The sequence below is a fragment of the Aplidium turbinatum genome, chromosome 13, assembly GCF_918807975.1.
Source record: "Aplidium turbinatum chromosome 13, kaAplTurb1.1, whole genome shotgun sequence".
Taxonomy (NCBI): Eukaryota; Metazoa; Chordata; class Ascidiacea; order Aplousobranchia; family Polyclinidae; genus Aplidium; species Aplidium turbinatum.
The window spans coordinates 8913707-8937507 of record NC_137484.1 but is presented as its reverse complement, the minus strand read 5'-3'; the positions used below and the strand labels follow the sequence as shown (position 1 = coordinate 8937507).

Genomic DNA, 23801 nt, shown 5'->3' with positions numbered 1-23801 from the left:
ATACGTTTTAGGCATATGTAATAGTAATACCATGGTAATACTATAGCAGGAAATAATGACTTGGTGATATTTTATTATTAGGCTTAATAATGTGCTAGACTTGTAAAATTTGCAAACAAATGTATACAATAGTCCAGCATAACTAAAAATGCCTAAAAGAAAAACGAATGAAGTGATCAATGAGTCTTGTAGCAGTGAAGAAGAATGGGAAGAAGTCGAAGAAAATCAGCATCTTAACATTCACACAAAACAAAATGTGGAGGTTTGACTTAACTTTTTTGTATTTTTTTGATCCTAAAGCGACAAAATTATCAATTCTGTATTATATGGTGGTAGCAATTGACTAGTAGACCGTATGGTCGTTTCGTTGTCTCTCTGTCAGTTTGGGAACTTGTGCCACTTTTGCAGTGTAGCCTATAGGCTATACAACTTGCATATTTCGCCACTGTTCCTGTTTCTGGCAAATAAACCATTGATTGATGCATGCTACGGTAATATGGTACCATATGTATATTGCATAGTATACTACAGCAAAGCATAAAACTGTGTTTATGCAATATGGCACCATAACATGTGTCTTTATTTCAAAACTATCTGCTTATGATTATAATAATGATTATAAATATTTGATGTTGTAAGCACCGAGGTGCTTTTTCATCATTCTGATATATATATATAACGCATTTGCTGTTAATTAGGTTGACAGCTAGTTTCATAACTAATAATTCTAACCATCAGTAACATCTGATAACATATATAAACTTTTAGAAGACATATTAGTAGGAGCAGAAAATGAAAAAAATACGACCATATCGGTATGTACATGAAAAATACATACGGTGACACAATAGTACTGTCACTTAATACATAACATCATAAGATGATTTCAAGGTAAATTTCAATGGATCACTGCTCCAGTGCTTGTCAAGCCTTGCCTTGAATGCATTCAAGCTAAGTGCATTTATGACTGTTGGTGGTAAATTATTCCAGGCATTTATTACACGTACTGTGAAAAAGTTGCTTCTCAGCCTTGACATAGCTTGTGGCTTATACAATTTTAAGTTACGGCCTCTTGTATCATAGGTATTTGGATTCATTTGAAAAAATACAGTATAATTTACATCATAAAAACCATTTAAATATTTACACACTTGAATAATATCATGGCGAAGACGTCGGAATGCTAGAGTAGGCAAGTTTAATTTTTCTAATCTTTCAGAATATGACAAATGCCTTAATCCAGGAACTAATTTGGTTACACGCCTTTGAACATTTTCTACTACAATTACAGAGTACTTATATGTTGGGAACCAGATTAAATTATTGTATTCCAAAATTGGACAAATTAAAGCATTAAAAAGAGTGACAAATACTGTGGTATCAAAATGAGATATAGAACGTCGAATCAGTCCTACCATACTGTTATCTCTAGAAACCATTTTTTCTATGTGTTTTCTGAATGATAAGTCCTGATCAATAACTACACCAAGGTCCTTATAGTCACTTACAAATGTCAATTCTTTTCTTGAGTTGTCAGTATAGTCTTGAATCATGGTATACTTGAATGTTGGTGGGTCTTTTCCCATTCTCAAAATACAGGACTTTTCTGGTTGGAATTTCAATTTGCATTTTCTGGACCACTCATTCAATGCATCAAGATCATTCTGCAGTTTTAAACAGTCACTTCTGTCCATTATTTTTTTTTATATTTTTGTGTCGTCCGCAAAAACTTAATATTACATTTTACACTTTCGGTCATGTCATCAATATAACATGCAAATAAAGTTTGTCCCAATACACTTCCCTGCGACACACCACTTTTAACACTAAGGTTTTAAGGGAAAGCTTAGAAAAGGTGGACTGGGATCAAATACTAAGTGATACTTTAGACTTACCAGAGATGTGGAAAAAATTCAAGAATAAAATATTTGAGGCTTGTAACAAATTTGTACCCCATGTCAAGATATCTGAAAAACGACAAAGACCAAAATGGTATTGCAATCAAGCCCAAACTGCAATACAAAACAAAACATACAGAAAATGGCTAAAATCAAGAACAAATGAAGATTATAGATTTTACTGCAAAAGGAGAAATACCTGTACAAAAGTCATACGTAATGCAGTTAAAAATCATGAAAAAACTCTAGCAGCCAATATATCTTGTAATCCAAAAGGTTTCTGGAACTATGTAAAATCCAAAACAAGTGATCAAGAAGGTGTTGCAGACATTGACAGGGCTTATGGAAGAACAGATTCTGATGATCTCAAAGTTGCTGAACTGAATAGTGCCTTTTGTGGTGTATTTGTAAACGAAGAGGACAATGGGAATGAAAGAGATTTTCCCTCATTCAGCACTAAATCACTTACTCATGAAATGGAAACAATCCATATAACTATTCAGCAAGTAGGAGCTGAACTCAAATCACTTAATGTTAACAAAGCGATGGGACCTGAGGCAGTGCATCCCAGACTGTTAAAGGAAGCTTGGTGTCAAATCACCTATCCCTTACAAAAAATATTTAATAAATCATTGAAAACAGGACAACTTCCAGATGAATGGAAACAAGCTGACGTAACAGCCATCTTCAAGGGGGGTGACAGGCATTGTCCATTAAATTACAGACCAATTAGTCTCACTTCAGTAGTTGGTAAAATTCTGGAATCACTTGTGAGAAATCAAATTACACTACACATGAAAAAAAAAAGGCTTTTTCTCTCAACACCAACAATTATGTTGTGCGTTGCCGTTACAGTACTGTTGTGGCACAAAGCAGCTAAATCTGTTTTCAGGATCTTGCTTTGGTAGCCCACCACAAACCTAAGTTATTTCGGATGCAACCTAATTCCTACCATGAACAATTCGTACCGTCACTTCGTACCTTAAAAAGATCAAGAGAAAAAATTATAAAAAGCCAAAGTCGCTGATTGCAGTTTCCGACTTTCCGCAAACATGCGGTAAAACGGAAACTGCAATCAGCGACTTTGGTTTTGTTCTATTTTTTTCTATCGATTTTTTCAGTTTGTTTGCGGAAACACCCTAACCCAGTGCTTTCCAACCGGTGGGTTGCGACCCATTGGTGGGTCGTGAAGCTATTTCAGGTGGGTCACAAAACATATACCAGGCCTCGAAATTCACAGCGGACACGGCAGACATGTCCGCCGTCAAAGCATGTGATGTCCGCAGGAAGTACCCTGTAGATCGGTCATATTTGTCCGCCAGAAATAACACAAGAACTAGCGATACAAATCATCATTGCATATAGCACGAACATTTGTTGCAAGAATGCAATTTCCGCGCATCTAGAAAATGTTAGTATTGCATCCCTTAGCTTTCATTCAAGCAGGAAAACTTTTGATTTTTACGTTGCTTCAACGATTGATGACATTGAATCATCGTAACAAAGGTGAATTCTTCGCTAAGAATCGATGAGAGTGCCGGTGCTTCTACACAAATCACGCGCAACTTAGTTCAAGTCTTACGTCACAATGTCTGGCTTTGATCTCCGAGAAATATTGAATAGGAAAGGTTGGTTACAAAATTAGAAATACGAGTAGGCTATTACAGGAAGATGCAGCAAAATTTGTTAAAGTTTTGGTATTACAGTAAGAAAAAGCTCAGGGAAAATTCACTTTTGCTCACATGACACACAAAAATAAACCTGAAAAAGCCTAGTGATACTTTGCACAGCAGAAAATAGTAGCGTTAGTGTAGAAGTTTTCCAACTCGTGCCTAGAGCATTGTGACGCAAGAAGCCACACGACCTCGTTCGGTGGAAGTTAATCAGTTATGCGGCAGCTACACGGCGCTTTGACTCTTCAAGCACACGTCGTTGGTCTGATGAAAGCCTTTCAGAGTGCCTTTGCTGAAATTTAAAGCCTTCTAAACCGAATAGCTATAGTTCTCAAATGGCAAAGAAATATCAAGATAAACTGATTAAGCATTACAATCGACGTTAAAACTGGTGTGTCCGCCGTGAGACTTAATTTGTCCGCCGAGATGGCTGCTCAGACCGGACACGTTTGTCCGCCGTCAACAAAAACGAATTTTGAGGCCTGTATACCGACATTACTATGGATCTCACAAGCCGCAGTTTGGTTTTGAACAGTACTGCGCTTTCACCATCGCTACTCTTACCTTCACTTTGTTTGTTAACTTTTTATTTTCATGAATTGTACGCCCTGTTTTCTATTAGATCGAGAATTTAATGCATTATCATTACATAACAATTATGCAGCAATGTAACAATAAGATGTGTTGTGTCGCATTAACTATTTCAGTACGTACGCCAGTAGTCAGTGTTGGGCGCGATAACTCATTTTTCAGTTAAGCGATAACGATAATCGATAAACGAAAAATGCCTAAAGCGATAACGATAAACGATAAATCAAAAAAAAGTTAAGCGATAACGATAAACGATAAATTATCGCCGATAATGTCCGATAACGATAATTTTTTTTTTCTTGATTAGCGCTGCCCCATCCCATGCAGCACAAACTGTTTTCATCAACATGCCGAAAAATCGAACATAATATACTGTAAATGGACAAAACTTTTTGTAAGTTATGCATAAATAGAATCGCAATAGCGGCAGTGGGCATTGAATCTTCAACCTCTTGATCCAGAATCAAACCACTGAGGTAACCGCCGTGCTTATAATTATACCTTCAGTTACCAGTTGGATGCTTTTATCAATTGAGTTACACTGCCGCTTACGTGCAGTAGGCAAAATAATTAAATCAAATGAAAATACCATAAAAAATTCCAAACTTTGTATTTTGTTTTCTGCTTAAAGGGCTGTTTACAGCAAAGTCAGCAATAATTGAAAAAATTCCCAAAAACGTAAAATGCTTGAAAATTTATCAGTAATCATAAGCGTTATTGGTAGTAAAAATGTGCATACTGTGAAATCCATCAAGCTTGTCAAATTAGTCGTGTTTGTTTAAGAACAATAACATAATTATCGTAATTTACTGATAATTTCAGATAATTTTTTTTGTTTTCTTTGTGAACACCATCATTAAAGCAATGGCAGAACGCTCAGTTGTTGAGATAAGAATTACAATGTAGGCACTGTATTAGTGGGAATAAAAATATTTGATTGAGGTAGGCTATGTCGAATAGGTAAATGAGAAAAGTTATACTGTATTTAGCATAATTTTACCACGCAACTCGATGCGCCTATTGTCATGCAAAAACTACTACAAGATGCAAAAATGTGATATCGGTCTGCATGTCAAATGCTTCAAGCAATATCATATTCTGCAATGACTTGTTTCAGTGATGTTGTGTTACTTTGCTAATTTTCATCTTCATATTTTTTGAACTTTCATTTCAATAAAATGCTCGATGACAATAATGACATGACAAGACATGAACAAGACATTTCCCATTTATCACTTTGAGCGATAAGTAAAATGTAATAACGCTTAAGCATTACGCACAAGAAACTTGTGAAATTTGATAACGGATTTGCCTAGCGCAGTGGTTCTCAACCTTTTTTCTTTCGTGGCCCATTTTCGTTGCACAAAAACTCTTATGGCCCATTAATTGTTTATGCAAGAAAAAAATTGCAAAATAGATTTAAAAACAAAAAAAAAAACAGCAGAAAATGTTCCAAAACAGATTATACCGTGCAGCAATGAGATGCGTGCTCCTGAACGTTATTGACCAACTTGTAGTTACAATGGTTCTCAACATTAATGCCGTATTCCTTCTTTGAAAGACACAACTATTGTCAATTTCTCCCCACAATAATTCACAAAAAAATACTAAAAACAGATCTGCACAAATTTCAGTGGGCTACCTTTCAGTTAGGCTATGACTTGATGGTAATCACAAAGTGGTCTATTAGGCCTACACCATAAAGCGTTGTAAAAACTCGATGTTGATCTGAAACTATGTGCTCAGTCATAAATAAATTAACCATTTCAATAGATTATTAGATAAATTTACATTTGATTTACATTTCTTCCCAATTCCTTTTAACACGATTATTCCTCCTTTTTAAGTTAAAAATTTCTCTTTACGATGCCAAGTGGCTCCCTATAAGAACCACACTGTTGTAGTTGCTTAAAATCAACGTTCGTATATTATTATGCAACAGACGGCATTGATTACATCACGCCACCAAAATTATTATTTCAATAATTAGAATGAAAATTACCATTCTGCAAAAAATTTCAGCAGCACCATTCATTGTTGCTACAATCAAAACAACTAAACAAAACACACAAGTTTAAAATTAACTATAGTTACACAAATGAAACTAAATTTTTTACTAACTCTGGCAAATTTTTAAATCGGTCTGTGGCCCATCTCAAATCTTTCCATGGCCCACCAGTGAGCCATGGCCCACCGGTTGAGAACCGCTGGCCTAGCGTCTTATATATAGGACGGCTTTTTTCTCAAAAAGTACAAACACAATTAGGAAAAAAATAATTGTGATATGTTTTTTAAGTCATAATTATGCAATATTTAAATTTTCCGAAAATTTTTTTAAGTACTTTCACTTTTGGCACAAATGGGTTAACTTTTTAAGTTAAATGGCACTTATGCATTCGGTTATTATTTTTGGATTAAAGTTATATCGCCAAGCTAGAAAAAAATCGATCTTACAGTCTATAACCGATCTTGTGTTGTTGTTGTCTGTGAATTTTGTCTTTTAATCTGAGTTTGTGACGTAACCGCACGTCTCAAGGCAAGTTCTTGCAATTTTAGTTAATCTAATCATCTAAAGATTTATTGCGCTTAAAACAGTAAGTTTCGTGTTTTGACGAAAGAGATTTTATTTTTTTACCACAATTACTAAAAACTAACACTTCCAACGAAAAAAGAAAACACAAGAATAAAATAGTTGATCGTGAGGTGGCGTGAAAGACCATGTTTTCCGATGTAAAAGCGGCCTTGTATTGCGACACTTTCACAAACCACTTGCCAATTTCTTTCGCTTCGCTTCAAAGGAAGTTGTACCGCCTGTGCGCTTACATTTTAATTGTAAAATTCACTCGCGATTGCCCATTGCAGCAAACCAACAAGAAACTTGTTGCATGCATTTCATGGCATTGCAATTTGCAACTCTAAAAATTATTGTGTTGTCAAGGCCGTCGCTGCAGGGGGGCATGCTCCCTCTCCTGATAACGACCTGTGCACACACACTTCAGGTACTGAAGAAGAACTGGTTTTAATTTCAGTTTCATTAACTAGGTGGCTAGTAAAAATATTACTTTTCATGATCTTTCCACTTGTGTGTTGATCCAAAATAAAATTTATCGGCGATATATTATCGGCGATAATCAAATATTGCCTTTGGCGATAACAATAACCGAAAAAATAATTGAGCGATAACGATAAGCGATAAAAATTTATCGCCGATAATGCCTATCACTGCCAGTAGTAAAGATGTTGTAATAAAGCACTGCCCTAATCCTTTTAAAATGATTGCGGAAACTCCGATTAACCCTAACCCTTTTAAAATGTTTTCGGAAACTGCGATCAGCAACTTCAGCAAACTCTTAGGATCATTACCGGAAATTTTAAAATGTTTGCGGAAACAGCAAAAAAACAGAAACTGCGATCAGCGATGTTTAATTTTTTTCTCTTGATCTTTTCAGTTTATTTGTTTGCGGATACTGATCAATACTTTGATACCCTAACTACCGAAACCTAACCGATACTCCAATACCCTAACCTTGCGGAAACTGCGATCAGCAACTTCGGCTTTTTTGATTTTTTCTGTCGATCTTTTCAAGGTACGAACTGATGGTACGCATTGTTCATGGTACAAATTAGGTTGCACCCAGTTATTTTTAACAGAACACAAGGGTCAACTTACCTTCGCTGAGCAACCCGACATCGGGAACTTTCATTTTCACATGTAAGGCAACATTAACCAACATCTTTCTGATCTTCTGCACACTTAGCACAACTGTATGACAGTTGTAATGCAGACCCATATGCTCAATAATGTTACAATATAGATTTTATAATGTACTTAACACATTCATGGAACTAACCGCTATGTCTGTAGGTCTATCAGTATCAGTGGTTAAAAACTCTTTTTGTAGCCAAAAACACAATGGTAGAGATATAGCCTACAGCATAAATTGCATTTGGTTGACCCGGAAAAAACGTCAATTTTTAATGCGGTCACATACCGGATACATGGAACAGCTTTGAAACTTGTTATAGACTGCACAAAGGCTGCACGCAGGCTGGATCTGGCCCGTGGGTCATAAGTTGCCCACCTCTACACTCGGAATGGCCCGTTTCGGTGAGTCTGATTTGGTGAGTCCGATTCGGTGAGTCCGATCCCTTAACGGGGGATTTTTCCAATTTTTTTTTTAAATTATTGGATACCGTAGCCTAATTATCATTGCCGTTTTAGGGTTAGGGCTTAAGGGTTAGGGTTAGAGGTTAGGAACTCACCGAATCGGACTCACCAAATCGGACTCACCGAATCGGACTCATCGAATAGTAGCAGACCCCTCTACACTATAGCATAAGAAAAAAATTTCACCTAGAACATGTTTTCCATTACGACGATGAAATAGCAGTGCAAACAAATGTGGTAGGCCTAGGCTACTGAAAGGTGATATCATTTGTTTTCAAGGTCACTGACTGGTCACTCTGACTCTGGTCAAGGTCACTGACTCTGGAACAGAGCTTTTCAGTGTCACTTTACAACAAAAGAAACATGTGGAAGTAGCGGTAGCACCTGCTACTTTTGGTCCGAATAGAAGTAGCACATTACTTTTCATTGACTTGTATGTGTAGCGCCGCTCTTATGGCATATTGTAGAAGTGATGTGCTACTTTCCAAGTAGCGGATGCCCATTTCTGAGAATAGGCCTATGCAATCGAATGAAGATTTGCTTTTTTTACTCTCAGTTTCAGTCACACTTTCTCACCTTTTAACCGAGTTTTCAATCATCCAAATTTATGTTTTTGCCATTGGCTTATAATGCTGCCTTCCAGTCCAGTTCATGAATTGTTTGGTGCAATTTATCTTTTGAAGTAGCTTTCTTCCTGTTTTGTTTAGTATTTTCAATTTTCTTTGATTGTTTTTTTACAGCATTTAAGCAAAAGTTAGTGTTGCAATTTTATAAGCAAATGAATAATGTTTTATGAAACAACCTGTGGTTCATGTGTATTGTGGCTGTGCGGAGATTCAATGTAATAACTGTTTTTAGCCCCCCTATTTTGAATAGTGCAAAAACTAGGATAATGGTGACTAACATAGTCAGAAGTGGTGGCAAACTTCAAACCCCTTTTGTTCATGTGTGTGTGATGTCATAATCATGGATCAATATACAGTATAATAATAATAACAATGGGCTAACATTAAGCTATTTGCTGTTATTGATTGTTATGCTATTGTCATACACGCATCAAACAAATTGAGTGCTTTGGAGTTCACAATCCCCTGTAGTCACACTACTACCATTGCAGTTTATAAAGGGAGATAGAATACAGAGAGAATGATTAAAAACACTGTACCTGAAACTGAAACCCTATCAATTTTAGTTTTGTTAATTCGAGACCCTAATAAACTGTTGTGTTGTTTAAAAATATATTATGATTAACTGTGATGTTGTGTAGATTGAGTTAAACTTACCTGACAAACTTCAAAAACAACGAAGCAAAAAAGAAGAAAATATGCGACAATGGGTAGCCATGTTTATTAAGCGAGCAATAAATAAAACGAAGAAAAACATACAAGTTGCAATGCATAAGGTGAGAAGTCAACTTTTTATATAAGGATTCACAGTGCTATAATATAAAAACTAAATCTGTAAGATAAGGCTATGAACAAAAATGCAATAAAAATATGTTTTTCCTTTCAACCCCTCTTTGAAACAAACTTTTTCTTCTAATATTGCCTTAAATTGTATATCGTATAAGTATTGTAACAGGAAAACAGTTCCAGTCAACTTTGGTTTCAGGTAGGTAAATCATAACTTTGAACATTCTCTCTGTTATCATGCAAAGTAGGCCTAGCTGATGTACTAATTGTAATGTGGTTAGTGGGCTTTAAAATGTAGAATATCTTACAGACCCATCTACTTTGCCTCGTCACAGCAGGATTTCGTTTGAATAAACTTTGCAATGATGATGAACTTCAAGGACTTGTGCTTTCATGTTTGCCAACACAATTCATTAAGTTGCTTTCTTTTAATTTAACCAAGGAAAAATTAACAAGGTACGGTACCACTAAGCGTAAAGTACTTTCTGCTTGCTTATTTTGCATAGCAAATATATATATAATATATAAAACAAATGAAAACTATTAATACTACAAAAAGTGCTCAATGCTAAGCAAAAAAGCAGAGCGAATTAAATCAAATATAGTTATTACTATCTGAATCCTTAACAGCTTGTTTCGCCTAAAGGAGGATCATCAGAAGGTTTTTATTCAAATAGATAAATATCAAAATAATTATCCATTTGAATAAGAATCTATTTGAATAAGGATCTTCTGATGATCCTCTTTTAGATGAAACAGGCTTTTAAGGATTCAGATAGTAAGAACTATATTTGATTTATATAATATATATATGAATAAGTAGCATAGAAGTTCATAATTCTGACTTTTTATAACTGCAAGGAAAATAATTCCTAGACAAAAAAAGGATGGCCAATTTTAAACATGATTTAAAAGGCGGTCTAACATAATATGACTAGTTTGACAAAGAAACAATTTTTTTATTGATTCCTCTAAATAAGGCAAGATTCAATTTTGAGTGATGAAAACATAGTGAAAAATCCTTTATTTTCAATAACAACAATCAACTTGTTTAAGCATAAACAATAAACGTCCGAAAATATGTGTGTGGAGGTCTATTTGGTTATAAGTTGGTATTTTTGAAATCGTAAAAAGACGCTTTCATCAACCATGTTTTGCAGTCTTGTAGTATGGACTAAGAAAAATTTTTCTTTGGAGGATGATACTGGAAAGTCGTGTATTGGTTTTCGCAATTCTCAAATGAAACAAAATGATCTGAAAAAGATGATTGAAAAGTTTAGTGCCAGACAAAAAATTAATTTTATTCTGGTAAGCATCAATTTAGATAATAATTTTTTCAATCAATTTAGACAACAATTTACTTTCGATTTAAGTTTACTTAACTCTTTTCTGACTTGTAAGTTTTTATAAGTGAGTGTCGAGTTAGGTTGCCACGTGGTAAGAACATTTGTGCTGGACTTTCCATTGGAAGGACACTTAATGGAGTGGTAAAAATGGGCAGACAAATTGTCTTACTTGCCTTCGCATTCACTTAGTCTAAATCCTCAGGCTTAAGCCTGGACATGTGAAAAAAAAATCAAGATTAAAATTTATTTTCAGATTCAATTGCTCATCTTCCGCTCTCTTGGGTTAAACTCTCGCCTTGTCATGTCATTACAACCCATCCCGCTAAAACCTATGACAGAAAAGCAAAAAGAAGAAAGGACGAAACGCACCTTGGAAGCTTTGCAGAAAGTATGATGCAATTTATTATTATTATCGAACACCTTTTTTGGCATTATTTGTCCCATAGGTGGCGCGTTTTACAGATTAGTGGCAATTTCGTTTGAAAACTGAAGTCTGAAGAACGAGGAATTGCTTTGCCTCAAACTAAAACTGCCAACTTCCTTCATCGGTGTAAAGTTTTTCAATGTCTGCTGCACGAGGTGTAGTAGCACGAAATATGACTAGTTTGATACCGCCGATGTTGAAATGCACTGGTGGATAGATAAAAGATCACATTTAATTACAATTTTGCACACGTCGTTGCCGCAGAATGTGGAATTGTCGTTGCCTTCTCACTGCTTCAGCGCCAGCTTACCAGTTTAGAAAATGCTTTTATCAGTCCTAAAATTAATATTTTATGGATCAATTGAATAACGTAATACATAATAACAACAAAGCACACCAGGGTTATTCAGACTTTTTTTCCAGGCTAAGGCAAAGACAAGCAAATTGGAAAATAAATTACAAGAAGATTCTCTGATTGTTAATGCAACAATTCCCCAACTTGATGGCGCAAACGACGAAGTCAAAGTGACGAGGCGATCCAGTCGAAGAAGGTCAAGTCCCCCGAAATCGTTAGAACAGAAAAGGCAACAAAAGAAGACAACGAAAACTGCTAAGTCATGCAAGAAGATCAGCAAGCAGTCTAAAACTGCCGATTCAAAAGCGGAATTGCGTGTTGACGTCAATGAAAATCTTCCCAAAAGCTCGAAAGGGAAAAAGCGTGTTGCGACGTCCAAGTACGAGTTCAGCGGCGACGAAAATCTTTCTTTTTCTGGAGACGATTTACCGACAGCGAAGAAAATTAGCAAAATGGCGGCATCTGCAAATAAACCTTCAAAAAAACGAAAATCGGTCATGGAAGGTGCAAACTCTTTAGGAGACACAATTCAAAAATCTGTAGTCAAGGTAACTAGTAACTTGAGAAACTCGTCGTCTTAAAGTGTACCTAAGAGCTTTTGGTACAATATTTCTCGAGAAATTTTGATGAGAATGATTGGTTGAATGAAGTGCATAGCTGCTGAATGATCAATAAAGTTTGCAAATAAATAATGCGCAGATTTGCAAAATAATATCATTGAAATTTTATGCTTTTATTCTGTGTATTATTTCGAGATTAGATATTTACATTTATTCTTTATGTGCATCAGACCAATAGGTCTATATTTACCACTAAACATGCGAAAAACAAAACAAAAACAAGCAATACAAGTAATAATCACAACAACCAGTTAACAGATGATGCTGTTGTGGAGAAGTGCCAGCGAGTAAATGCGAATGGCAGTATTGAAATACGGCTATTTGACAAAAGCTACGGAATTGCAGAGAACATTTATGTAACAAATTTTTTGAAGATTGACATTTACATAAAAATTTGTAATGAGATTTGCAAAGCACTGCGAAAAAGGGCCCTGGCAAGCTTAAATTAGAAACTCTTAAAAGTACACGATAAATGTTTGAGTGAATCAATGTTTTGCTTCATCTGTTCATGCAGAAAAGTAAAGAACTTGGACCACGAATTATCTTTAGTTCTTCGACTAGTGACAGCGATGAAGATTCGGCGCCAATCAAACAACAAAGTCAATTACCGGTAAGGGCAGACAAGACACAACAGGGTTGAGCATTATAACATCATAATTTGCATATTCACAAATAGTTTTAACATTCGAACGTTTTCGGTTTAACTTTAAGCTCTTATCAGGAGTCTGGAAATATTTATAAAAATGCAATAAATTTTAACTTGAAGGTAACTAGCTAATTGACTAAGCATCAATAAATACGCTGCCATGGAAAACAGACAGACGGAATTTGACACAAAAATTCAGTAAGCGCTGTTAAAACAATTATTCGCTGGAGACGTGTCCATTCTCTTTAACATTTACTAGATGTATCACGTTACACCCTGTGGTGCAAATCCATGTGTAGTTAAGTAGTTGCCTTTTTCGTAATGTGGTTTGTTTTTCACACTGTTGGTTTTCAATCGCTGCGTATTTCAGTTACCTTGAAGAAGTTAAAATTTATTGCATTTTTATAAATATTTTCAGATTCCTGATGAGAACTTAAGTTAAGCCGAAAACTTTCGAGTGTTAAAACTATTTGTAAATATGTAAATTATGTTATAATGCTCAACTCTGTTGTATTGTTTTGTCTTGCCTGTCTTTGGTACAAAAAAGCAATCTCTCTCCCGAAACTACTGTATAAAATACCGATAAGGTTAAAAGTTTGTGTTTCTTCTTTTACGCTACATTTGCAATGGAAAGTTAAAGGTTGACAAATTAATTTGTTTAATTTTTTTAGTGATAAATATGATACTTGTTCACCAGGCATCTAGTTATATGACTTCTTGCATTTTTCTGGTGACAATTGGCTGAGAAACCGTAAGACGTTACCAAGAAGCTACAGTTCGGTTACTTTTTTTGTGTTATTTTTTAGCAACCGACCACAACTTCAAGCATGAGAAACAGTTCAACAAAGTCGAAGAAAAGTAGAAACCCAATTGAAAGCAAGACCAATCTTCGCAAGCGGGATAAGAAGATAAATTATGCCAAGGTCTTTTCAATAGCTTTATTTCTTGCGTTTTTTATGTTTCGTTGTGCTGTTCATATGTTGTAGCGGCGACCATACGAACAGGTGAGAATAAAATAGCATGGAAAACCAGCATCCAATCTTCACGTGAAACCGATTGGTTGACCCCTGGTAAAATCATGATATATTTAGTAGTTGACTAGTTGTTTACTTCAAACATAGTGGCATGCCCATTGGTGTAACTGTAACTGCATTGAAGAAAGTTAAATATATGCCAGTTTCCACGGCTTTGCAATTGACGCGCCTAAAGTACTGTTTTAAAATAGAAATAAACGTCTTGCAATGGTCAACTAAGACCTTTGGAATTCCTGAAACGTGACTCTCTTTATTGCATAAAGTTGAAATGCGTTGGCACACAGCATATGTTGATGTCAACGGCGCTTTATTTCATTCCCAGTTATAATTTTACAAATAACGTTCCATGCAGAAAGATAGCGACGGATCTTCGGACGATGCGGCGCTGAGTTCCGATGAGGATTTTGTTGATGAAAGTCCAAAAGTAAACTCCAAGAAGCGCTCATCACTAGCTCCTTCCACTAAGCCAGCAAAAAGTAACTTAACAACTTATCATGTTAATTTGTTGAAAATTTATTTTACATTCGAAAGGTTGGTTTTTGATGCAATTTGTAAATTTTATAGCTTTGGTAGAGAGATACTTTTTGAAAACCATAGTCAGATAATTGATAACAGCTTTATAAGATTGAATTGCATAATTCAAAACATAATACATAAAATAAAAATAGCTACATAACTTCAAACGTTTTCGGCAAAACTTTCTACCCTCGTCAGGAAAATACCTTAATTCATCTTAACAAAAACAAATATTCGTGAAATGTTAATAATAAATGACTGAAATTAAATAAAACTGCACTGACCTGCGTACAAGCAACAACTGACGAACGAACACAAAAGGTGGTAACAATCTGTCATAAACTATGCGGGAGTGTGGTCATGAGACAAGATAGTGAGTGGAACAACATTAAGGCAATCAAGGAAATACTAAAAACGGTGAAGACAATCGCTGCAAGAAAAGAATCGGCCTCCCCTACTGGTAGATACGAAACAAAATTTGAATGACTTTGAGAAAGACTAAGAAACGAATAATAATAATAATTTATGGGCCAGCATGGTAACTCAACTCATACGATGGGATAGTGCAGTGGATAAGGCGTTGACTTTCCTATAATGCGAACCTGGTTCGACTCCCGGCTTAAGCTGGTTGTTGATAAGCACCGCTCACTTCTACCCAGGGTGTAATAAATTAGGCGGACGTAGTTATTCAAGCAAAGGCGGCCGAGGAAAAGGAACTGGCCACCCTACTCTGGTTAATGCCGAAGGCTTATTATAATGAGAATCTTATCTTCTTATATCCCAAAGCTCAGCAACTAAGCATACGACTACCTTTTTTTTATTATAATAACTCAATGTTGAGCTTGTCGCTGAAACGTTTCATTTTTTCCAAGTAATGTGCGGTTTTCTCGTCAGGAAAACGGTCATTGTCAAAGCGTTTGCCTAGTCGAGATTCCAAGTCAAACAACTCTGTCAATCAGTGGATAGAAGTGTTTGTGCGAAAGGTTAGTTGTCACAACATTTCAAGCTGCGCTCTATCTCAGTGCGCACCTTGAAAGCAGACGTATTTTTGCTGTTAATTGAATTAATCAGTGATGAGGTTAATCAGTAATCGTTCTGATTACAATTGATTAAATTGTATTATGTGTTACTGTAAAGTTGTATTTTTAACCCAACATGTTGACAAAGGTGGGTTGGATCTGCGTTGACTGCATTTCCGGCACAATCGACGACGCAAAGCACATGGAGACCAACGTCAGCAAGCCTCTTCATTACGTTGTGACGTACGACAATCAAAATTGCGTGAAGGACGTCACTGCACGTTACGCTTCCAACTGGCTCATTACGACTCGCAAGTTACGTATTGGAACGGTTGATCAAAACTGGTGGAAAAACACATTGCTACCTTATAAAACAAAAAACAAGGTACCATCTTCTGCGATAGAATCCCCTTTTGTCATAAGTTGGTAGACATTTACAATTCAAGAAGTTTTGTGCATAAAACATATTGATACTACTGATATTAAATTAGCATTTGAACACAGTCACCCATCCATTACGCTATTTGTACATGTTTTGCGTAGAAACAAGACGAAGAAGAAAATAAGATGATGGAGACCAATTTACTTTCTCAACCAATGCCTACCAGTATCGCCGCATTTAAAAATCATCCTCTGTTTGTGCTGCGACGACACTTGTTGAAGTACGAAGCCATTTACCCTCCAGATGTACCATCCATCGGTTTTATCAGGGGAGAAGAGGTCCTACCCCGTTCGTCTGTGCATGTTATGCACACCCGCGAAAAGTGGCTACAAGAAGTATGGAAAGTATCACGTTCTTTTAAAATGTTTAAATTGATGGCAGCTTGTAAACAGTAAAACTGTTCCAATCTCTCTCTGATTACTGACTCTTCAAGTTCTGATAACTTTGTTGTATTGAGAAACATTGCTCTGTTAATTTTTACTTGGAGATAGAGTTATGAATATTTGGTAAAAAATTGTGTTCCGTTGATATTTGTGGGCAAAGAAACAAATTTTTGATTGGTGTGCTGTTTTTCAAATTACAGTTTCGCAAGGAATTTTGCACGAATTCTCGAGCTTTTAATTTGATCTATTCTAGATTATTGTCTGCTCAAATAGTTCTTAAAGGTTAGATGCCAAAAGTTTATAGATTATTGTTTTCATATAACCATTTATTTAAAGGCTCTATCGGTTAAGGACGGCGAAGAACCTTTCAAAATGGTCGCTTCCTACCTACTCAATAAGAAACTGAACCGAGATTCCGACGCCTTGTCATTAGCTTTGTTCGGGAGATGGCAGACCGAGCCTTACAAATCTCCAGTTGCAAAAGACGGCAAGGTATAAGCAATTAGGGTTTGCATATGATGGATTGATTAATTGTTCACTGTTGTTCCCAGTACAAGGATAAATAGTTACGGAAGCTAAGACGCTACTTAAAAAATGTGGCCATGTATGTGCTCACACATGAAAAATAAACCACTTCGATTGAAACTTGCTGTCTACAGTGCTTCCCAACCTTTTTCAGTTCGCGACCCACTTTTAATGCAAGTTTTATTGTGCGACCCACAATGAGATATGACATCTTTATTATGGCATCTTTACTACTGGCGTATGTACTAAAATAGTTAATGCGACACAACACATTTAATTGTTACATATTTGTTACATTGTTGCATAATTGTTACGTAATAATAGTGCAATAATTTCCCGATCTAATAGAAAATAGGGTGCACAATTCATGAAAACGGAAAGTCAACAAATGAAGTCGTCGTCGTGTGAGCCTCTGGGACTGAGGGTTTATCTTTTTACCACCCCAGGTTCACGATGTTCCCGGACTACACGGGAAGGCTACTAGAGAGCAGCCAGTCTTTGGTTTCATCATCCATGACACGCAGACCTTCCACTCCGTTAGGTGGCTTGAAGATGGAACAGCCATTGATGATGTGGTCTGTGGTCTGTTCCTCGGCACCACATTCACAGGAGGAGGAAGAGGCCATTTCCCATTAGTGCATGGTTGAGCGGAAAAACCCGACGCTCGTGCGGAGACGGTTGAGGCGCACCCACGCCTGTCTTGGTAGTGTCAGGTCGATGGGGCGTGTGTCGGCGTCGGGGATGAACGAATAGAGTCTGGTGGCGCTTGACTTCCATTCAGAACTCCATTTATGGTCCGCCCAAGTAGCCGCAGAGATGTCTTTTACATCAGCTTCGTTGATCAGAAGTTGAGCGGCTGACACGAATGGGTGTCTTGATTTCAGTCGACGTGGGTGCTCGTTTGGGAGAGTAGAGATCTTGTGGTGAAGGTGGTTAGACTCCAGTGCCCGTCGACCGAGTGGCTTCTTCGTGACGAACTCAGCTGGTTGGATGCCAGTGAGAATGGGGAGATTATCCAATGGTGTGGGACGCGGGTATCCGGTCGCTGTGCGCAGGGCGCTGTTTATGGCAGTGAGCACTGCGGCACCAAACAGGTGCACAGTACTCTGCTGAAGAGTAGGCAAGGGCTGGGACTGCTATACGCAAAGTGTCAGCCCTCACCCCCCAGCTAGAGCCTCCCAGGCGCTTGAGTAGCGCAGCGCGGGATGTGAGTTTCTTGCGCTGTGACACCAAATGATGGCGGTATGTGAGCGATCTGTCCAGTGTCACCCCAAGATATCTTGGTTCGGGGTAGAAGGAAAGAGATTTTCCGTTGTTCTGGACGTGTAGCTCACGATCAGCTTCCCGATTGTGGAAGTGGAAAGCTGCTGCCACAGTTTTGGTTTCGCTGAGTTTCAGTCGCCAGTTGTGGAGATAAGCATTGACCAATGAAGTGAAGATAAGAGTAGCGATGGCGAAGACGCAGTACTGTTCAAGACCAAACTGCGGCTTGTGAGATCCATAGTAACGTCGCTATTTTTAGAAAATTTTAACATTCAGTAACATTTAGAAATTCTTGGCGACCCACCTGAAATAGCTTCGCCACCCACCAATGGGTCGCGACCCACCGGTTGGGAAGCACTGTGATACAATATGTGGATAATTTTGCCATCCTTCAATTCCTTACATTTTTCTCCATAAAAATCATAACCTGGTTTGCTCACTAAGTCATTCGATAGAAATTGTTTGCGACTTTCAGGTTCCTCGCAACGAGTACGGCAACGTTGATCTCTTCAAACCTAGCATGTTGCCTATCGGTTGCGTGCAGATGAGGCTTGCCGGGTTAAATGTGGTGGCAAGGAAGCTCAACATCGACACTGCCACAGCTATTGTTGGATTTGACACTCATCATGGATACCCGCACCCAGTGTAAGTTGGCCATGCGCAACCATGTTGCGAGAAGCACGAAAAGACTAATTTGATGGTTTGTCACATCTTTGTTTTTATTGTCTTGTCGAAACGCAACATTTACAAATGTTTACTTTCATGAGAAATAAAACAATTTTCAGGCATGCACGTAGGCAGCTAGTGTCATATTTATTGCATATCCTTTTTATTCTTCTTTTTAAATATGTTACTGGTTTTGTGTTTTCCGGTTCACACATGAATATCTAATACCTTACGAAAATATTGTTAAGAATTCTTCTATTTTACTCAATTTATTTATCAACAAAATTTCGTTATTCGATCTTTTCCGCCTGGAATCATTTGTCCCATGTTGTATAAGTGACATATGATGCTATCCCCACTAGCAGAGGTTCGTCGGTTTTTGCAACTTTTTCGCCATGCTTCCCGATTGTTAAGGTTAATTCTATCCAGTTTCCTTGTGCTGATATCTTCTCTCACCAACTCCAGCCATCTCTTATTTTGTTTCCCATTTTTGTCCTGATTTCCCGTGTTATTGCCATTACTGAAGTCTCGTGGTAAACTCTAAAGTTCATATCATAAGCAACATTTATTCCATGTTGTGTTGTTTCAGTACGGATGGGTATGTCGTGTGCAAGGAACATGAAGACATTTTGAAAGCAGCATGGGAAGAAGATCAAGCTCACGCGGCCCAGCGAGCCAGAGAAAAAATTGACAAACGAGTTTATGCCCGTTGGAAGCTGTTTATTCGAGGTCTTCTCGCCTTGGAAAAAGTGCGAAATAAGTACAATGATAAGGTAACAATTTTATGTTACAAAAGTTTGTTGTCTGATAATTAATATTTGGGTATAAGTCTTGTTACTCACACAGCAACAGTTTACCAGCTTCTTTTTTAACAAACAGAAATTGGTTTTGCCGTGCTGTTGAAGCATCGTCAGTCTGATATCGCCAAGGCCTATGAGAGGGGGGTACGAAGGGTACGGCGTACCCTTGAGGGCCCAGGCCTGTGTTTGTTGGGGAGCCCGAAATTGTGGTTTTATAGTTTACACGCAAAAATGTTTGGTTAAAACCATCTTAAACGACTGATTTTAAGCATAAAAGTTGTTATTCTTTAGTCCTTGGGGGGCCCGTAATCTAGCAAAAGGGCCCAGAAAGGTAAACGAGTGCTTTGCGAGCAAATTAGGAACCCAAAGTGGTAATTTAATGCTTAACGTGCAAAAATGTTCTGTTAAAAGCACCCTAAATTAAATCATAAAAGTTAGTTATTCTCCTGTCCGAGGGGGAGGGAGGGGCATAGTGTAGCAATAGCAGGTTCGAGAAAATCCCGGGCAAAAAGCCCGGGTGTTTTTTTTTTTAAACTATTTTGACAAAGGTAGTTTCTCGCTTATTTCACTTCAAAAATACTTTCGGAGCAGGACCGGAGCCGGAGTCAAAAAAAGTGACTTTTCTCGTTCACCTATGCTAGTGCTGGGCATGTGGTGAATGCAAAAGTTAATGAAGAAAGATTACGATTGGTCAGATGATTAACTTGATTATGTTTTAAAAAGATGTTATGTTTGAGCCTTGGTAGAGAGCTTGGCTTGTACCAGATACATATAACACTCAGTAACGTTAACGGATTTAATTAACATTAAACACACAAAAAAAAACATGAAAAAACTACTAAATCCAGTGAGGTTTTTAAAGTTATTGTGACTGGGCAACGTTCTCACGTCATAAAACGTGGTGTAATCCTGCGACTAACTCATTATATTGTAGGTTGTAGCAAAGTGCAGCAATTGAGTTTGGAGAGAAGCACTACGTTTTAGGGTGGAGCACAAGTGTTACAAAATACTCTAAATTAAATCAATGGAAATGTTGCTGCTTAACGGACTCCTATCCAATAGATATCGTGTAACGTAATGACGTATCCGTTGATAACAGCTACGTTATATACGTTGCAGTTGATAACGTGTGACGCAACGTCATAACGTAGCCTATTCAATTGATAAGTTGTAACAAAGAAAAGCATACAGCCATGCACTGTAGCTTTTCTTGCTTGGATAATCTTCTTTATATAGAAAGCGTTATGGTTAAGTTTTGTTTTGTTGTCTTTTCAGACTAATTGCGATCGCCCGCTCAGCAATGCGAAATCGTTGAATGGCATGGCTTGGCAGGCAGAGAAATTACAAGCCGCCAAAAGAGAACAGAAAACACGTTTTACTGGTCGGCGATCAACAAAAAAAAGAGATGACAACTTCCCGTTTGAAGTAGAAACTCTGTAGCCCAAATATACAATTGCTTACGCCATTTAGCGTCCGAACACTTTTCTATTGGCTGTATTATCCTGTTTGCATAAGTGCTATTGTCATTGGCGATTTAGTGTTTCATTAGCTACCTGTTTAGGGAACGTTCAAATATTACGTAACGCTTTTTTTCCAAATTTTTGACCCCCCCCTCCCCCATGTAACGCCAACGTAACGCTTTTTTCAATCCCCCCCTCCCCCATGTAACGCTTTTTCACTACAAATTTAGCACAAAAAACTACCATTCCGTACTCGAAAGCGTTACGTAACGTTTTGCTTGAAGCCCCTCCCCCCCGATGTGACGCTAACGTAACGCTTTGCATAAACCCCCCCTCCCCCTCGAAGGCGTTACGTAATATTTGAACGTTCCCTTAGTTGTTACATTTATTCACTTTCGTGGTCAAAAACATGCCCGGAGGTGATAATCAAAAACAAGAAAGTATGTAACTTTTGAGAGAGCTTTTCTGCAACTAAACCTATGTTCTTGAATTTTGCTAAAAAAAACTTTGAAAAACCTATAAAAAGCGCACAAAAAAGGAACCTATAATAAATCTATAAAACGATGCAATTGCAAGGAACTGTTCTGAACTGAACATAAACGTACTTAAGTAGTAGCCTATAATTTGAGGTTAAGAACCGGCATAAATATTTCACAAAGATGTTCTGTTATGACATAACAACAATTGATCATGTAGTGCTCATTGGTTTAAAACGCCGACTTGTTTCAAGCAGTCTGAAGCTAGGCAAATAGGCTGGTGGATTTACTTATGAGCAGATTTAGCCTACTTTCTCCATTGTTTGACTTGCTATTTTACACGCTTGTAGGTAACATATAACTTAGTAGGCCTACTGTATTTTTAACAATGTAGGCCCAGTCCCATGTTCAAATTTTTTCTTCGATACACTTGACCTTTGACCTTTATGTTTGAGGTGTTTGTTTTCTTTCAGTTGTAGCCTAAACCAGTAAACCTACCTAATTCTTTACACACAGCTCATTTTCGTATTTCTGTATTAGGCTATGTTTTCATGTTTTTTGCATACTTTGCTCTTGCCTGTCCACTTGTAATAAGTTAGGACTGATAGTGATGACAGAAAACAATTTTTTGATAAACTTATAATATTCATGTTGATTGCAAATACATACGTACCGTAGCCTACCCCCTCATCGCATTATTTTAGATACCATAGCCCAATTTTTTTTTCGAACTGTTTCCTCTGTTTCGTGGTTTTTGTATCAAACAATTTTTTTCATTAAATCAATCATGTGGTGCGCATCGTTTTCTTTTCTATTACAATTTTCTTTTGCTAAAGGGCTTGGTTGGTGTCGAATCTTTATCCTAGGTGTGACAACGCTTTTGATAGCCTAGGTTAGCCTATTCCTGGGCAGTTTTGTAGAGGCTTTTTTGACACAAGGCCAGTTCCCAAGATTGGCAGAGTAGGCTAATGTTTCCGATTGTTGAAGTCTTGACTTGTGTTGCAAACCAAATTGTTTGTTTGTTTTGTTTGTTTATCTTTATCCTGCATTGCGGGAAAGCGGACTTGAGCGCTATGCATCGGTGTACGCCTTCCGACATACACCTGACCCACGCTGCAGCCGACTGCAATGTCTGTTTCCGGTTGTCTACTCTACTTATGACTTAAATTTGGTACTACCCATTACTCGAAATCGATCACTAGGTAGAGGCAATTATCGTTAAGTTTCTTGCCCAGAGAAACAACAGCAAGTGAGGGTGGCTGGAGTCGAACATGCACGCTCTCGACTGCGAGCCCAACGCGCTAACCACTCGGCCACGGCTGCCGACTTTGAAGCAAAATTAAATGAATAACCTGACATAACTTACCGATAATGATGTTCTTGCAAACAGTTCCCAAAAAAAATTAAACTAGGCTATAGGATTGCCTGGTACGGTACTCAGTTCTGTGATATTTAGGCTAATAGGCCTACTGCAGCCAGTGCAGAGTGGTAGATCAAGAACCTTTGCTGTCCCAAACCTACTCAGTGCTGCCTAGTGCCTAGTTACTTACAAACCTCATGGCTAATAAGCTGGTCAGTGGTCACCAGAGCAACTTCGACTGCCAGAACTTTACACAGCTAGCTGACTGTTAGCCCGTGGCTCTGGTTAGCCTAATCATTCTGCTACAATTTCAACCAGGTTTCTGCTAAAAGCATAGTTAGATTAGCGGCGCAAGGTGCTGCTTAAAAAACGGCCATAACTTTTTTTGCCAAGGGTCCCTGGTTTGAGGAGAGTGATAAACGTAATCTAGAGGAATTAAGCTTTCCAACGATACCAAATTTGTTAAGGTCGCAATTTATTCCAGGCGGCCCTATATTTTTGCATTTTACGCTCAGATTACTGCTTCGATTTGCAGAGCTGCTCTGCATTGTTATTTTTTTGAAAATTGCAACACACAATGTCAGCGAATGACGTATAGGTATAAGTAAATATGATCCTTTGCCAGTTTGCTTTGATAAAAATTGGGATCTTGTGATGGTGACTACAACGAATGAATGACTGAGAGTGAAGAGAGATGTCGAATTGGACACGTAATCTAAAAATG

The 23801-nt window shown here is 37.5% G+C and overlaps 1 protein-coding gene across 1 annotated transcript; it reads left to right on the top strand.

The window, feature by feature from the left end:
* The first annotated feature begins 112 nt into the window (after positions 1-112).
* On the top strand, positions 113-22514 carry LOC145781616 (DNA repair protein complementing XP-C cells homolog). The gene is made up of 16 exons (XM_082593290.1): positions 113-262; positions 9598-9732; positions 10053-10198; positions 10903-11050; positions 11342-11476; positions 11936-12415; positions 13002-13097; positions 13940-14056; positions 14520-14643; positions 15578-15666; positions 15851-16087; positions 16246-16479; positions 16864-17019; positions 18791-18960; positions 19571-19754; positions 21057-22514. The coding sequence occupies exons 1-16, from the start codon at positions 149-151 to the stop codon at positions 21219-21221; spliced, it is 2730 nt and encodes a 909-aa protein (XP_082449416.1). The 5' UTR covers positions 113-148; the 3' UTR covers positions 21222-22514.
* The last annotated feature ends 1287 nt before the right edge of the window (positions 22515-23801 follow it).

Excerpts from the sequence above, each read along its gene's own strand:
- LOC145781616 (XM_082593290.1), top strand. The coding sequence starts at position 149 with ATGCCTAAAAGAAAAACGAATGAAGTGATCAATGAGTCTTGTAGCAGT. Across the intron at positions 12,416-13,001 it reads TTCAAAAATCTGTAGTCAAG|AAAAGTAAAGAACTTGGACC; the intron begins GTAACTAGTAAC and ends CTGTTCATGCAG. Across the intron at positions 19,755-21,056 it reads GAAATAAGTACAATGATAAG|ACTAATTGCGATCGCCCGCT; the intron begins GTAACAATTTTA and ends TTGTCTTTTCAG.